Genomic DNA, 17,645 nt, shown 5'->3' with positions numbered 1-17,645 from the left:
AGTGGTTTTAGTAGAAATTTAATAATTTTAAATTGTTATATTATTATTCAATTTTAAGGTTATTTTATCAAATTGATGTATGAGACTATCTTGTTTGTGGGACAAGAGATTCATTTTCGCTCATCTTATGCTTTGATTGCTAAATTTACTAAGGCATACATACTCTAACCCTTTTGATTTTAAATATATAACTTTTTAAGAAAAAACACACACTGTTAACATTATACTCACACTAAGCTTATATATATAAATTTAATAATTTCAAAATATACCCTTTTTCTTTATGATATAGACTTTCAGTCAATGAAATCGAGAATTTTTAAACAATTTTATGTTTCAAAACTTAGGAATGTTTTAGCCAAGTCCACTCATCCTATCTTGCACTATACATTTTCAACATCACATAAAATAAATGGCTGAGAAATTAAATAATACATAAATGTGTTGATGACTATTTACATTTTTCTTCAGCCAGTTAATTTAAATGGCTATTCTAGTTATAACATTGATGGTTTTATTTCTATATATCTGATCGGAATGCTCCTTCTTCTGTTACATTCCACATTATGACTCATGTCGATGGTTTTACTTTCTATTCCTAATATCTAATCGGAATGTTCTTTCTGTAATCTGACCTTCAACAGTATAGGGTCATGGAGAGCTCTGGATCTTTAGCTTCGGCATCTACACTGGGCACTATACTGCTGGTGATATTGATGTTTCAAGCATGGAACTTTAGGTTAATTGCAGAGGCTCAGAATGTATCCATACCTGCAGTTTTTGTCTTTGGCGACTCATACGGCGACACAGGAAATAATGATTACATCCCAACATTTATCAAAGCAAATTTTCTTCCTTATGGCCGAGACTTCGTCAACCATCTGCCCACAGGACGTGTTTCCAATGGAAAACTCATGTCGGACTATTTTGGTGAGTATGCTTAATATTTACAAAGTTGAATTTCAACGAAATCCTATCGGAGCTGGTAATTACTTTGTTCAAACAATTTCAAATGTAATTTATGTTTGCAGTTGAATTGCTGCATGTCAAAGAGTTGCTGCCACCATATCTGGACCCTAAACTTCAGGACTCGGATCTAATAACAGGCGTTAGCTTTGCTTCTGCAGGAACGGGTTTAGATAACCTAACTAGTGAATTACTGGTATCAATGTTGTTATTTAATATGTAATTATTGAATTTATGTAAATTTTAGATGCTGAAGAATATTTTGGAATCTTATAGTCAGGAAAAGGTTTAAGCTTTCTTTTATAATTAAATTTTGAAATATTCGAAAAGGCTGCCATAAACATAAAGATAGCCCTACCTGATAAAATTTTAATGCGCTATACCTAACATTGATTTTCATCTTCCAATTTCCAAAGTTAGTCAGATGGGTAATGGCTAGCGTGGATGTGTAGGAAGTTATACCAGTATGGAAAGAAATCAATTACTTCAAAGAATATAAAGCAAGATTGATAAAGTTGGTGGGAGATGAACGAGCCGACAAGATTTTGAGCGACGCAATATTTTTCTTCGTCATCGGCACCAACGACTTCATTTACAACTACTTCACATTTCCATTTCGTCCCCTTCACTATAGTGTTTCAGGTTACACGGATTTTCTGTTGCAGACATACGCGTCTTACATCAAGGCAGGGGAACAATAAGTTTCAATCTACAGATTTTAAGTCTGATTGCTACGCCTAAAGAGTTTCTTACTAGATTATATATTTGTTATGACAGGATCTATATAGTCTGAACGCACGCAGGATTGCGTTGATTAACGTTCCTCCTTTGGGATGCCTACCTATCGAGAGAGCATTGCATTTCGTTGAGAAAAATGGAGAGTGTGTGGAGGAAATCAACCGGGCTGCATCCGGTTTCAATGAAGGGTTGAGTCCAATGATGGAACAGCTGAAATCTGCCCTTCCTGAGTTGAAGATTGTTACTCTTGATTATAACGGTCTCATTCTAGACTTCATACAAAACCCTAGCAAATTCGGTAACTCTCCTTCCTCAATAGCCTTCCACTAGTACATCCATATCATATTCCCTTAGCTTTTAGGTATAGTCAATATCGCTCATGATAATTTGTGTGCAGGTTTTGAGATGACTGCAAAGGCTTGCTGCGGCACTGGATTTATAGAGACTGGGTTGCTCTGCAACCAATTGACTCCATTCACCTGTTCTGATGCAGATAAATATCTGTTCTTTGACTCCCTGCATTTATCTCAAAAGGCGTACGAAATCATAGCAAATAAGTTTTTGGGTCGCGAAATCTTGGGACTTGTGTCCAACTCGATGACTGAGTAAATAGCTTATTATCCAAGGGACAAGACTATGACGTTACGGTTTATGGTGTGATATGGGTTGCATCCAAACCTTATATATGGAGTTATTTGTCTATTAATGAGTGGGACAGTATATGTCTTAATACTACCCCGCTTTTTAATGAACAGATAGCTATATATATATATATATTGTTAGTTGCACGTGCATGGATTATTGGTGTATATACATATATATTTTAGTATTGTTATGATTAATGTAGTTGTTAGATAATTATTACTTTGCAGAAAAAATATGCATGAATACTTATTATCATTATTTATAGGAACAAAATTGTTAATGAATATCGTTCAAAGCTTATTAGTTGTCATTATGATCTTTAGGTTAGTGTCAATAGTTTACTGGTAGTAGGAAATTTATGAAGTGGTAATGTAGAGAAGTCCATAGTGTGAACCATTGTATTTAGTAGATAGTTATTTTTAGAGGGAAAAAAATATAAATATAGATTATCATAGGTTTATATGAATAAAATTGATAACTATATTGATTGATAATATTAATATTATGGTAAATTTATATTATGATTAAACATGTTTATTTATGATGGATAATGTTTGGCTATGGTTGAATATGCTCAATCATATTTGGTTATAGCTCATAAAGTATTCCATGATTGAATATGGTTAGACATGTTTGATTATGGTTGGACATGCTTTTCCATGGTTAACTATGTAAGACTATCATTAAATACGATTAACTAATTTTGGCAATCTATTGATATGGTTTACCATATTTTATTATGGTTAATGATGATTGGTTATTTTAGACCGTCCTTAAGCATGGCACTAACTTTTACGATGGATGATTATGTTCAACATTGATTGGCTATTATTCACCAAGTTTCACTATGGTTAATGATGGTTTCGCTAGGGCATACTATATTTAAAAATTGTTGACCATGTTTGGCCACGTTTGATTACGGCTTAATGTGGTTGACCATGGTTGACAATGGTAGAGGCGATCATCTTTAAAATCCAATCAGATTTTGATATCCATATTATGACATTAAGTGGTTAGATATATTGGTATGTTGACCTTGGTTGACTTATGTTGACTAGTTATGTTCTTCACTAGTTAGGTTATATTATAACATTCATTAAGTATCATGCTACACTATGACATTAATTAAGGGTTATGATTTGTTTATGATTTCACTAAATACTCATATCATAGCAAGACGTTTATCTTAATTGACTTTATTGAATTTATACATTACTCAATGTTTATGTCGCATTGCAAGAGTCATCAAAGCTTATGTTGCATTGAATTTAGTTGACTTTGGTGTGCCATGATTGATATGGTTGACAATGTTTGAATGTGCTTGATAATGGTTGATTATGGTTGACCATCCTTGATCATGGTTGACTATGTGTGACTATATTTGACCAAGTTGGTTATGTTTGATTATGGCTAAGAATGATTGGACATGGTGCAACATGGTAGACCTTTGTTAATCATCATTGATTATGATTGATAATGTTTGATGATGCTTAATTGTTGGCCATGTTTGACCATGGTTCACTATGATTGGACATGGTTAATCATGGATAATCATGTTTTAGTAGACCATTCTTAACTATGGTTGACTTTATTTAACCATGGTTTAATTATGGTTGTTCATGTTTGGCTATGGTTAAAGGAAATTAGATATGTTACACCATGTTCAACCATGATTGAGTATGGCTCACTATCTACAACCATGCTTGATTATGGTTGACAATAGTTCAAAAATGGTTGACCACATTTGATTATCATTAACTATGCTTCACCATGTTTAAGTATTGTTAGTGATGGCTTGTTAATGGATGATTATGTTTGACCATTGTTAACTATGTTGGCTAGTTTGACTATTGTTCAATATAAGCCAAGGTCTTTACTATGGTTAAGTATAACTATGGATAATTGTATTTATTATGGTTAAATTGTTATCATTACCATGGTTAATTATTGTTGACTATTGTTGATTATTGTTGATCAAAATTAAATCAACATAAACCTTAATGAACATCACAATGCAACACAACCACTAAATTTAACCCAAAATATAGCCAAGATGAAGGTTACAATTTGAAATAACCATTGAGGAATGTCATCATGTGACGTAAACTTCAATAAGTCTTGCAATGTGACAAAACCCTTAATGAATGCTAGAATGTGAATTTGCATTTCATAAATTTCACAATGTAGCATAAACATTAACACCAAAAGATGAATGCCATGATATGAAACAAAAATGAAGAAATGTTAACCATGAATAACCCAAATCAATGAAATTCAATTTGACCTTACGGAATTTTACATGTAACATAACCATGTTGGAATGTTGTAGTCTGGTGGATCCCAAGAAAAGAATTTTAACACAATGAAATGCTTGATTAGTTTTGCATTGGTATGCCAACTTTCATAACCTTTACAATGTGACATAAGTATTAATAATATTATTAAACAATTAAACTCGATCAATCACAAATCAACATAACCATGCTAAAATTCCACAAGACCACCTAGTTATTACACATTGGGATATCATGGATTTGATAGTAACCAAGTCTTTGAGATTGGAAAGAATAATTATGACCATCATAGTATAGCATAACCATATAGGATTTGCAAAAAAATAATTTAAGACGATAATTAAATTTAGTATTAAACTTAGCTAAAATGAGTATCACAATTTGACATAAGCCTGGGGGAATGTAAAACTTTCCTAAATATCATTCTCACATGAAATTTTATGAATATTGCAATGAAACAAAACCCTTAATGAATATTGTATTCTTATATTATGTTTCATGGACACTATAATATGATATAACCATTAATGCCACAAGATGAATGTCAAAAATTAGAATATCCATTAATGAATGTCAAAAATAGACAGCCAAAATAAAAATAAAATCAATTCACCATTAACCTTGATGAGTGTTGCAATGAAATGAAACCATTAAGCTAGTGAGGACAAATATGGTAGTGTGACATAATTGTGTTGGAAAGTAGTAATACAATGAGGTTATTATGTTATAGGTTATCAACGTTGTAATGAAGCATAACCATTAATAACACTAGATGGATTTATTAATATAAAATAACAATTAAGTAATGGAAAGCACAACTAACAAGAATGAAGAAAAATCAATGCAACACTATGCTTGATGAATAATATAACCTAATTCATCCATTAGGTAAGAAAATAAGAATTATGTAGTGTGGCATAACAATGCAACATAACCTTTGATAAATTATGTAATGTGACATAACTATTAATAATATTATTAAACCACTAACTTTGGTCAACCAAAATCAACATAACCATGCTCGAACATGGTAATCCAACTTGGTTTTTAAATTATAGGTTATCATGGATTTGGTAGTAAATAAGATTTTGTTATTATAAAAAGTAATAATGGCCATGACAATGCAACATAGTGATTTCGGATTATGAACATAGAAATATGACATAACCATTAAATTTAACATAAATGTTAGGTTAGATAAATGTCATGATTTGAGATAGCCATTGAGGAAATCCATAATACCACATAGCCCTCCATGAATGTCACAATTTGACAAAACCCTCCATGAATATCATAATGTGACATGAAATTCGATGAATATCATAATACGAAAAAATCCTTAATGAATATCGTAATGTTGCATTAAATATCATGAATATAATAATGCAATATAACCATTAATACAACAATATGAACATAACACATATTTCATTAAATTTGGAAGTAGTGAGTGGATCTAGAATATATAACTTTAACTAGATTAAGCTTTTTCAAAATGGGGAATTAGAAAGTCACTTAGTTCACTAATTTTAATGTAGATATTCATAATTTTTTGTGAAAAAGTTATCATGATAAACTTTATAAAACAAAGTCATATAAAATTGCAAAAGATAATCTTTCACATCTTAATCTTGGATTCCTTACATTATCTATTTTAATATTTTTATGGTTTTTATTTAAAGATAAGTTTATTAAGGTTGTTTTATGAAAATAATGATTTGTATTTTACTACTATTAACCCATTTAATTATAATCCGATATAGTAAATATCATGTATGTGTTAAGTTACAATTATTACTAAGATAATGTTGGCACAATTGAAAAGTCTATCACCTTTGCAACACTAGTAATATCATTGAAGATTTAAAAAAATCTCATAGATCATCGAGTTTATACTCATATTGGATTTAAATTTCAAACTATTTATGACACTACCAACCTTCTTGATCTTTAACTAAACAAAATTATAATGAGCTTGAAACAATTCTTCTAATGCTTTTTGAGCATAACAATAAAATTCGAAATAATTTTGGTTAATATTCTTTTGCCTTCTTATATGCCATATTTGGTCTTATTGGATGATAATCATCATTATCACCATCATCATTTCATACTATTTTAGGAAGTTTGCACAATTTTAGAGTTGAGGAGAAAATATTTTTTTAGGATCAAATTAAATGTTGAATGCGAGTAGTAGCATAATTTTTTTATTTATTATTTGTACTTTTGTGTTAAAAACTAAGTTGATTGCATCTTACTTAATGAATAATAGATTAATACGCAAGATATATATTAAGTATAAAGTTATTTAATGACAAATCATCATAGTAATGTGTCCAATATATACGCGCATAGATCCATCTTAAGTATGAATGTAGGGATCAAATTTCTTCATGTGCAAACATTTTTAGAGTGCAAAATACAATCTGTTATTTTTCATTGTTGAAACTGTAATTTTGAATGCTAAATAGAGTATATATAAGACCAAATAAAAATTTAACCATAAAAACTTCTTTTTTATATACATAGATATATATGAAGTTGATATTGAGATAAATTAGTTAACATAGATCTTCAAATAGTTTTTTTGAATCTCTAGCTTAAATATTTTTGAAAAGTATAAGATTTAAACATCTAATTCACACGTTTTTTTCTTCTAATTACTTTACAACATATTCATTTTTTTATTTTTCTATTTAGAACATAATTTTTGTTTTAAAGGGGCACAGATGGACAAACAAAATTACACATCCCCTCATATTGGGCTGTAGAATGAGCCTCTCTACTTAATTACTAATCATTTTAATGATTAAAATAAATCATGAATTAGAATAGTAAAAAAGTAGTCCAATTTGATTATTTTCAAATACAAGAGGAAAGAGAGAAAATTGACTAACCTATTTATTACAAATGTTTGGTTTTTATTCCTGTAGTGTTTAAGGATATAGTATTGAAAAGAACATATTAACATTCATCTAAAACTTAGATTCCTTACATTATTTCTATTATCTTTTCTTTTTCTTTTTTTTTTGGTAGGTAAGCACCCACGGGGGATTTGAACCAGTGACCTATCACAAGGAGTACCTTAACAGTGCACCCATTCACCATCAATCCAAAGCCCCCTGGGCTACATTATTTCTATTATCAATAATATTTATATTTATGTATTAAATTTGACTCATGAATAATAGATTTTGTAAAAAAATCTTACCTATAAAGTTATTTAACAATATATTAATATTATTTTTCTTACTATTATTGACCATTTTAAATTGACAGTAACTACCTTTCCTAAATTGAGTACAAATTTATTATAATAGTACAATGTTGGCACCACTTCAAAATCTATAAGAGGAAATATTTTATAAGTCTAATTGTGTTGTTCAATGATCAAAATAATTTTTTATAAATTAGAGTGCAACAAGATAGCAAATTTGATTTATATCAATTATAATAAGGAATATTAAGGAAAACTCACTTCAAACATTATTACAAGTGTCCATCATCTATTCATTAAGTGTTTAAATTATTTATATTAAATAGAACACTAATTAGGTATCCCACTATTGTTTTAATAGACCAAGTTTGGAAGATGTTTTAAGTGTATTATTGAATTTTATTACGCATATTTGATATGGTGAGAAGTCATGTTGGTCAAATAAAGCTTTGAAAACTTAAATATTTTATGGAAACTTAAATACATGTAATTTGTATCAACACATGATTACATTGAAATACTAAATAATATAAAACGCCAAAAATAATATGAAGATAATATTTTATATACAACAAATATTGAAAAGTGTGTATGAATGTATGTTAATAGATCCTTAAAAAAATATTACATTCATGAATCATATAAACCTAATCTTAAGATATTCGTTCTTGCAATGTTCTTTCTTTGGCATCCATGCCCACACTATGGTATTAATTGGAATAGAGCCAAGTTCTGTGTCATCAAGATTTGGTATCCAATATTTCTCTAAAAAAAATCCATTGTATTTCCGTGACATAGGCTTCCACTAGTCAACCTTTACATGAAGATTCTCAATTTCATTATCCCTAAAGATATCTAATATGGATTTTTCCATCCAAATCAACTCTCCTGCATCCTCATTTCCTGATCTAACTAGCAGCATCCTCCCTTTCTCAACATCAATCATCTGATTGAATGTTGGCTTTGGCTTGTTTCATTTGGGTCCAACATATACTAGTCCATCTATCACATTATCAAAATCTCCATCCATAATACTTGAGATTACATGGAGTGCATTACGATCAACATCAACACTTTACCTTCTCTTGGGCCAGAAGTCCTCAGAATATGAATCACTTTCATTTATTATTCTATGATCATTATATATTCCATCTAATGTATCAAGAACTCTTTCCCAATACACTACTTTATTTTTCCATTCCTTTGTAAGAGTTGGTGAATCCTCATTCCCGATAATGTCTTTCCACATTTTTATGTATGATGTTATCCCTTCCTTTAGTTCTTTTAAATAGACATCATTCTGTTTGGAAGCTAAGAAAGATGTCTTCCCTATGGGAATTATAGGTCAACCTTCATCATCTCCATAACTCAAATTGTTTTGACCACTCAGTATCTCTAATTGATTCTTTGTACCTTAGTATTGAAACATAATTGAGTACAATAAATTGGAAGTATTGGACATTAAGATGTCTAGCTAATGCATTTTTTCCCTCCTTGGCGTATCAATTAAGGAAACGTTTGAAGTCATAGACCTTGTCAATAAGTGTAGGTGGAAACACTCGATTTTCCTCAATTATGAGATATGTATCCATCATTTCAAGTTAAGAATACATATCTTTGATTTTTAGATTGGAAGACATTCTTCCGTAGGTTCCATCTATGTATTCATGGTTGTGCCTCACACGAAAGAACCCAACCTCAATAGTGATGAACACACCAAGTGTAGTTAAAAGTGATAGAAACATGAAAACATAGCGATTCTTATTATCACTTACTGCATTGTCCAACTATAACAACAAATGTCGAGGAAGAGTTTTAAAATCAACATTTTGACTTTTTGATCTTCCATGAGATATAAAATCATCCTTGTACACTTCACATTTTGAGTAAATAGAGGTTTCAAGTAATGCATTTGTAAGTGGGTTGCTTGAACTTCCACTTTCATAAAGTAGATGACTATACATATCCATTTGCGGGTCTTCAAGGTCCCTTAAGCACTTTGCAAGGGATGTAATAGTAAATTGTGATCCCATATGTACAAATGATAAGGAGAAATGACCAAAACCTCTTGTCGTATGCCCATGTGTAAGCATACCTGTCAATGACAAACCTAAATTTGTTCCTACAATAGATTTTGATTTGACACGTAGCCTTGGGATTGAAGTCTTTTTTTTGTCCATTTTATCATGGATAATGCTCAAATACTCCTTTGGAAACTGATCTAACATAATTTTGTGGGCATAGTAGCAATATCTTCCACACATAACAATCTTGTTATGTTTTTTCAGCCAACCTCGTGCCTTTTCTTCCAACTCTTTTGTAGTTTCTGACTTCATTTGTGAATTCAACACAATACATTCATTGCATTTACTAAAGTTGGTGTTCTTTGGAAATGCCACATCTCAAAACTTAGTATTCTACATATTGCTCTTTGTTGACTGTGATATTGATGGGTAATTGAGCTTTTGAAGAGCCTCATTGATCTCTTTTCACAAAGAATTTTCTGTGTAAGTCGAAGGAAGAAATATTAAAGGAGAATATGTGACGCAGGAAAACCCACGTATACCCACAGTGTGCATATGAAATGCATAGACTTACTTGTCCGAGGAATTTCAGACTCTCTGCCAAGTCAAATCCCCACTAATTAATGGTTTATGACCCCCTTTATTAAATCTTTGCGGAATGATTTTTTAAACTAACCATAGTCTGCCCTTCATCGATCCTTTCTATCGGAACTTAATTACCCTCATAAACCTTTATTAATTCTTATGCCGCACATATATCCAATTTCATTATACTTTAATGTAATGCGCATATATAACCAAACCCCACTCATACTATGGTTATATTTGGACTTAAACCACAAAACCATCTATCGACGCTTTATTTCTATTATAAACCTTTTATAATAGAAATCACATAAACTCACCTTTTCGCCTCTTCCACAGTTTTTGCACATTACCCGATGCATGCCTTTATTGCTATCGCAATCGCAATCTCGTGAATCACGCTAAGATACATTCCTCCTTCGCATCTGATATGCGATAACACATCCAGACTTCAAATACAATAAAACCGCATTCATTACCTTCTCAGGTCTACTCACATCGCATGTCGCAATATCACATGTCACGTTTGTTAAAGACTAAGGTCCATCTCCCATGGAATATTGTGATGCAATCTAATCGCCGATCACATCAGACTTCGCATATCACACATCACACTTGCCTGAGGCCCGAAGTTCATACACAATTGATATGTTGTGATGCGGGGTTTATCAACGATCCTACACCGTTGATCAGAGCACTAGATCCAACGATTAGCATTAATCTCTCATATTGCAATTGCAAATCGCTTAAGGTCGGGGTTTACTTACTTCAGTGATATGTTGTGATGCGATATTAATTACTCTGTTCCTTGCGACTTATTCCTATCTGTTGATCGTCTAGATCCAATGGCTCCTGTGCACCGACACTTCACTTCTCATCCATCTCTTTACTTGGGTTTTTACACCATTCCTCCAGTTCTTTTGTGGTTTTGGGTTACTTCAAGGTTCTCTTCCTTCTACTGTTCCGCTGCTCGACTCCCTCCTAAGCTTAACTCTGCGGGTTTCTTTAATCCCTGTCTCTCCTGGACTTCACTTTGGTTCTTCAATTGGTTTCAATGATTTATTATGATCCTCCGAGTCATTCTTCTCCTCTATATTTCGCCGAAATTCGCTTGCATACATATATTATGCAGAAACTCTGATTCACACGTAATTTACCATTCCATACTCAAACCACACATTTATATAGTTTGGAATTAATCTCTGTATTGATAAACAAACATTTACACAGTTTCTCTATCTTTGGCCTCATCTTCTAATGTCAGTGGCCTTTGTTTTACAATCTGCCTATAGGCTTACAATCAAACCTCTCTAACCAGCGAACCAACTAATTATCTAACCTATGCCTATGCCTTTTAGGTTTACATTTATACAAAAGGATTCTACAACCAATTCTTGGATTAGATCCATAAACTCCTCAACAAAATCCTAAAATATCTTCCTCATCCCTAAGGATTCTCTCTGATCCATAAAATCATGAACCGAATCTTAATATAAGATTTACAATTAATTCTCAATCCCTCAATCTCTCAACTATCCTAAATCTCTCATATTCTCTTACATTCGAGAACATTTACAAATATGCCTCACCATATTTAATCAAATCCTACTCTCATTAAAATCACTCAAAAGCCTAAATAATTACATTAATTTAACACTTAGGAAACCAACTTCCTTAAAACACAAGACCCCCTATGTATACTAAAATATAATGATATGGTTGAGTTGAATGCTCCTGCATCAGACTCCCAAAGTAGAAAATAATCATGATCTCCTGACCATGTGTGTTCATATATCGATAGAAAACCTCCAGGGTCCCAAACTTTAGTTTGTAACTGCCCAAATTCCTTACACCTTTTTTGCTGGTGTATGTATGCTGTCTTCTATTTCATCTTCCTCTGCTTATCAATCAGGTTCAAATTCTGATTGATCATCCTTCCTACTGCTATCAATCTCCTCCATATGAACTTTTTCATCATCAACTACCATAATTCTTCAATCTCTATTTCTAGAACATCCTTGGACTGGTCCATACTCTGCCACTTACTTTTTCCTCTTTCTCTTTGTTTTAGGTTATTACTGTTGTTGACTAACTCTCTAATATGTTGTTCTTCTCCTTGAAGTTGTCGAATTCTATCATTTACTCTTTCTCCTATGCTTATTCTTACTTGTTCTTCACTTATTTTTACTTGTTCTACCTCCCTTTCATCCTTACCCTCTTTCTACATTAAATCCTGACTTTCCAGCATTCTCTCCAGCAATTTAACATCTTTGTTCCATGAATTAAATTCTTCCACAGAATCCCCTTCTACCATCGTTACTTCATTGCTCATTTGTGCCAAATTTCCTCCAGTATCTGCAGCTAAACCTGCACTCACAAAACAATTATTAAAATAAAAAACATAAGCCCTTAGTGCCTCTTCTTCCTTTGGAAACACTTCAGTATGCTGCTCTGATTTCTCCTCTTCTATCAGCACATCAATATGCTAATTCAACCCCTTTAAAGAATTCCCTAACGTATTCTCAAGAATATCAGTTAGTCTTTTCTCCACATCATCTACTCTAATGATGTCTTTCTAATCTTTTCCACTGTAGTGAACTCCTTCCTCTGCAATCACACTGTCATACTCTGAAATTCCCAGCAAATACTCCAACAACTAAATTTCTCTGTGACACTTCATAAGTACTTCACCATTACTTATAATTCCTGCATTTATACACAAATTATCAATCTGAAATTTACATGGTTCCACAATCTCAACTATTGCTTCACATTTCAGTTCTTCAGACTAAATTTCATCTCCTTTCACAAGAAAGTTTTCCTTTGTTGTCACAGCTTCAAACATCAATGCATTACTAAGTTCTTTTTGTTGCAATAATTCACTGCTTTCCTCATTCAAGAGACATTCTCCATCATTCTTTACTTCAGAGTTTTTATCTTCTAAAAGATACTCTTCCATACTTTTGACAGCTTCAAAAGATTGCTCATCCTCTGCAAAACCTGTAATCACATCAAAATTATTAGATTCAACAATATAAGGTTTTACATTCTCCTGCTAGTTTGCATTTGTCCAACAGTTCAGAAAATCATCAATAATTCCTTCTTCTTCACCCAGAACTTCACCCTGCTCTGGTTCACAAATAGACACTTCCATTTCCAACTCAACTTCTCTGAGTTTTCCCATCAGCCACCTTACTTGCTTCTGTTGTAGCCTTCTCTGTAACTTATGCCACTTCACTGGCTTCTTCTTTAAGACCCAACCTTGTCTCTGGCTTTCCTCTAGTATCATCCTCAATACATCGAGGTGTTCTTTCATCTCAACAATCTCTTTGTCAAATTCCTCTTGACTCATTCTCTTTCCATTTGCCTTGGCATCCTCCTTCTTTGCCTTTATTTTGTTGTGGTCTTCCTCAGAACTTCTATTATGACTATCAGTATTCATCTTCTTCCCCATCTCTATGAGTTCCCCACTCATTCACTATGAGCTGCATTAAAGCCTTTGCAACAGCAAGTCCTCCTTGCTGCCACTTACCTCACTAATCTTTCCTCTGTACTTGGTCTTTTGGAAAGCTCTATGGTTCTCTATCTCTGGAACCTCCTTTGAGCACTTCTCTCTGCTCCTTCTAGGCTTCAACTCATTTTCACCTTCTAAGAACACAATTGTCCTCTTGTATTTCAATCACCATGAAATACTTGGTTCTGACCACCTCTTCTTTCACTTAGAAAGTCTTACTAGCTTCTTTTATTCCTTAGCAATTCTACCCACATCCTTTGTGGAATTGCCTTTGTGAGTTGCAACAGTACCTTTGCAGTAACAAGTCTCCTTCTTGCTACATATGCCTCACTAAGCTTCTTTCATCTGAGCTCAGTCTTTTAGCATCTCTCTGGTTCTTTCCTCTGGAACCAATTGAGCACTCCTCGATCTAGGTTGCTACAATATTCTCACCTTCTTATATTGTTACCTGTGCATCAATATAAAAACCACAACTCTCGAGTTTTCAAATCAAATTAAAACAAACATATCACCTCATCTTCAATATCTCTGCATGATCTTGTTCCACCATTTCTTGTACTTTGAATGGATTGTCCTCTATTTCTTGCATCTGCAAGTTATGCTACACATTATCTCTGTGTGCCTACTATTTGTCAGATTGGAATCTGATCTCCCTTGCCTGCATATACATCTTAACACATAACTCTGTTCTAAATTCTTTTCAAAGAAATGTTCACACATAATTTATTTGTGCTGCTTTAAGACCAAATGTTTCAGCCACAATTCAGCTCTGTTACCACTTTGACACAGGAGAACCCATGCATACTCACAATGTGCATATGAGATTCATAGACTTACCTCTACCAGGAATTTCAGACTCTCTATCGAGTAAAATCTCCACTAATTAATGGTTTACGACCCCCTTTATTAAATCTCTGTGGAATGATTTGTTAAACTAACCACAGTCTGCCCTTCATCGATCCTTTCTATCAAAACTTAATTACCCTCATAAACCTTTATTAATTCTTATGCCGCACATATATCCAATTTCATTATACTTTAATGTAATGTGCATATATAACCAAACCCCACTCTTATACTATGGTTATATTTGGTCTTAAACCACAAAATCATCTATTGGCGCTTTATTTCTATTATAAACCTTTTATAATAGAAATCACATAAAACATACATAAACTCACCTTTTCACCTTATCCACAGTCTTTGCACATTACCCAACGCATGCCTTTATTGCTATCACAATCGTAATCTCGTGAATCACACTAACATACATTCCTCCTTCGCATCCAATATGCAATAACACATCCAAACTTCAAATACAATAAAACTGCATTCATTACCTTCTTGGGTCCGCTCACATCGCATGTTACAATATCACATGTTGCATTTGTTAAGGACTAAGGTCCATCTCCAATGGAATATTACGATGTGATCTAATCGCCAATCGTATCGGACTTCTCATATCGCACATTGCACTTGCTTGAGGCCCTAAGTTCATACACAATTGAAATATTGCGATGTGGGGTTTATCAGCAATCCTCCACCATTGATCAGAGCACTCAATCCAATGGTCAACATTGATCTTGCATATCGCAATCGTAAATCGCTTAAAGTCAGGGTTTACTTACTTCAGTTATATGTTACGATGTAATATTAATTGCTCCGTTCCACGTGACTTAATCTTGTCTGTTGATCGTCTAGATCCAACGGCTCCTGTGCACCAACACTTCACTTCTCATCCTTCTCTTTAATTGGGTTTTTATGCCATTCCTCCAGTTCTTCTGTGGTTTTGGGTTACTTCAGGGTTCTTGTCCTTACAATGTTCTGCTGCATGACTCCCTCCTAAGCTTAAATCTATGGGTTTCTTTAATCCTTGTCTCTCTTGGACTTCACTTTGGTTCTTCAATCAGTTTCAACGATCTATTCTGAACCTCCGAGTCATTCTACTCCTCTGTATTTCATCGAACTTTGCCTGCACACATATATTATGCAAAAACTCTGATTCACACGTAATTTACCATTCCATACTCAAACCACACATTTATACAGTCTTGGAATTAATCTCTGTATTGATAAACAAACATTTACACAGTTTCTCTATCTTTGGCCTGATCTTCTAATGTCGGTGGCCTCTGTTTTACAATCTGCCCGTAGGCTTACAATCAAACCTCTCTAACTAGCTAACCAACTAATTATCTAACCTATGTCTATGCCTCTTAGGCTTTCATTTATACAAAAGGATTCTACAACCAATTCCTGGTTTAGATCCATAAACTCCTCAACAAAATCCTAAAATCTCTTCCTCATCCCTAAGGATCCACTCCAATCCATAAAATCATGAACTGACTCCTAATCTAAGATTTACAATTAATTCTGAATCCCTCAATCTTTCAACTATCCTAAATCTCTCATATTCTCTTACATTCGAGAACATTTACAAATATGCCTCACAATATTTAATTAAATCCTACTCTCATTAAAATCACTCAAAAGCCTAAATAATTACATTAATTCAACACTTAGGAAACCAAATTCCTTAAAACACTAGACCTCCTGTGTCTACTAAAATACAATGATCTTGTTGAGCTGAATGCTCCTGCATCAATATGTTCCATCTTCTTCAACTTGAGATGTTTTGTTTGGTGAAAAATCTGAATTATCCATTACAATATTATGCAATATTTCTATGGTTGCCATTTTGTGAGCTCATGCTTTGCATGTGTTGGTGTTACCATGAATAGCTTTGATCTCTCCATGTTGGAAATAATGTTGGTATCTATAGAATGTTCTTTGAGGAATCTTATGTATCTTATACCAGACTTTCTTACAAACAATATTCCCATTAAATCTCATGTCCTTTACATTTCTAGCAATAGGTGGCAGGCCATGGCCATTAGTCTTTCACATCAGACATGAGTGAATTCAAGACAAATTCCCTAATACCATTTTTATTTATTTGTCTCATACCCCTTTTATCACATGCAATGGCCTTCCTATCCACATGTTGAAGACAATCTTTTCTAAAACATACACCTGCTACCAACAGTCAGATTTCTTTCTTTTCATCTATTTTTGTTTGACATTTTGCAATTTTTGTTGTAGCAATAACTCATTTAATCCTTTTATATGGCCTTGTTACATGCATATCAATTGAGTTTTTATCCTTTTCATTACAAAGATACCCATCCCATTTGTTTAAGGGATTTGTGTCCTCTATAACATCCCATATCACCATTTCCTTGGGTGGCTCCTTGAACTTTTCCTTGACCCTTAATATCACACCTTTGTTGTCCATGAACTTATTTATTGGCCATCTAACCAAAAAATGTAGAGACTTATCCCAAATTCTTTATATCTCACAATTTTCATCTATCTCTTCCAAAAAAACACCAAATTCCATTTCACCTAGTGTTTCACCCTCAACAATGTAATCCTCGCAAACATTAACTAGCATTCCTTTGGCAATGCACATGCTTGTTCCCATGAATTCATGTGTAAGAGAAACCTTTTTACATATGAATCTAACCCTATCTTGGGGAATATTTATGGTATGATCATGACAGTGAGGCTCCAAAATTTGATTCTGGCCAAATCTCATAAGATTCCAATGCACCCCCTAATGTATGCTCAAATCTTGTTGGATGTGGTAGAGGAGCATCATG

The 17,645-nt window shown here is 33.0% G+C and overlaps 1 protein-coding gene across 1 annotated transcript; it reads left to right on the top strand.

The window, feature by feature from the left end:
- Window positions 1-625: 625 nt before the first annotated feature.
- On the top strand, window positions 626-2,448 carry LOC149172694 (GDSL esterase/lipase At2g04570-like). The gene is made up of 5 exons (XM_089424411.1): window positions 626-930; window positions 1,032-1,162; window positions 1,419-1,652; window positions 1,744-2,002; window positions 2,102-2,448. The coding sequence occupies exons 1-5, from the start codon at window positions 654-656 to the stop codon at window positions 2,311-2,313; spliced, it is 1,113 nt and encodes a 370-aa protein (XP_089280537.1). The 5' UTR covers window positions 626-653; the 3' UTR covers window positions 2,314-2,448.
- The last annotated feature ends 15,197 nt before the right edge of the window (window positions 2,449-17,645 follow it).

The sequence above is a fragment of the Pinus tabuliformis genome, chromosome 4_2 (assembly GCF_031772625.1).
Source record: "Pinus tabuliformis cultivar Carrire ecotype Pingquan chromosome 4_2, CPIR1, whole genome shotgun sequence".
NCBI classification, from domain to species: domain Eukaryota; kingdom Viridiplantae; phylum Streptophyta; class Pinopsida; order Pinales; family Pinaceae; genus Pinus; species Pinus tabuliformis.
Note: the sequence above shows the minus strand (reverse complement) of the source record. Positions and strands in the feature narration are given on the sequence as shown.

Coding starts and splice junctions, on each gene's coding strand:
- LOC149172694 (XM_089424411.1), top strand. CDS start 654: ATGGAGAGCTCTGGATCTTTAGCTTCGGCATCTACACTGGGCACTATA. Junction 931..1,031: donor ACTCATGTCGGACTATTTTG/GTGAGTATGCTT, acceptor TTATGTTTGCAG/TTGAATTGCTGCATGTCAAA. Junction 1,653..1,743: donor CATACGCGTCTTACATCAAG/GCAGGGGAACAA, acceptor TTGTTATGACAG/GATCTATATAGTCTGAACGC.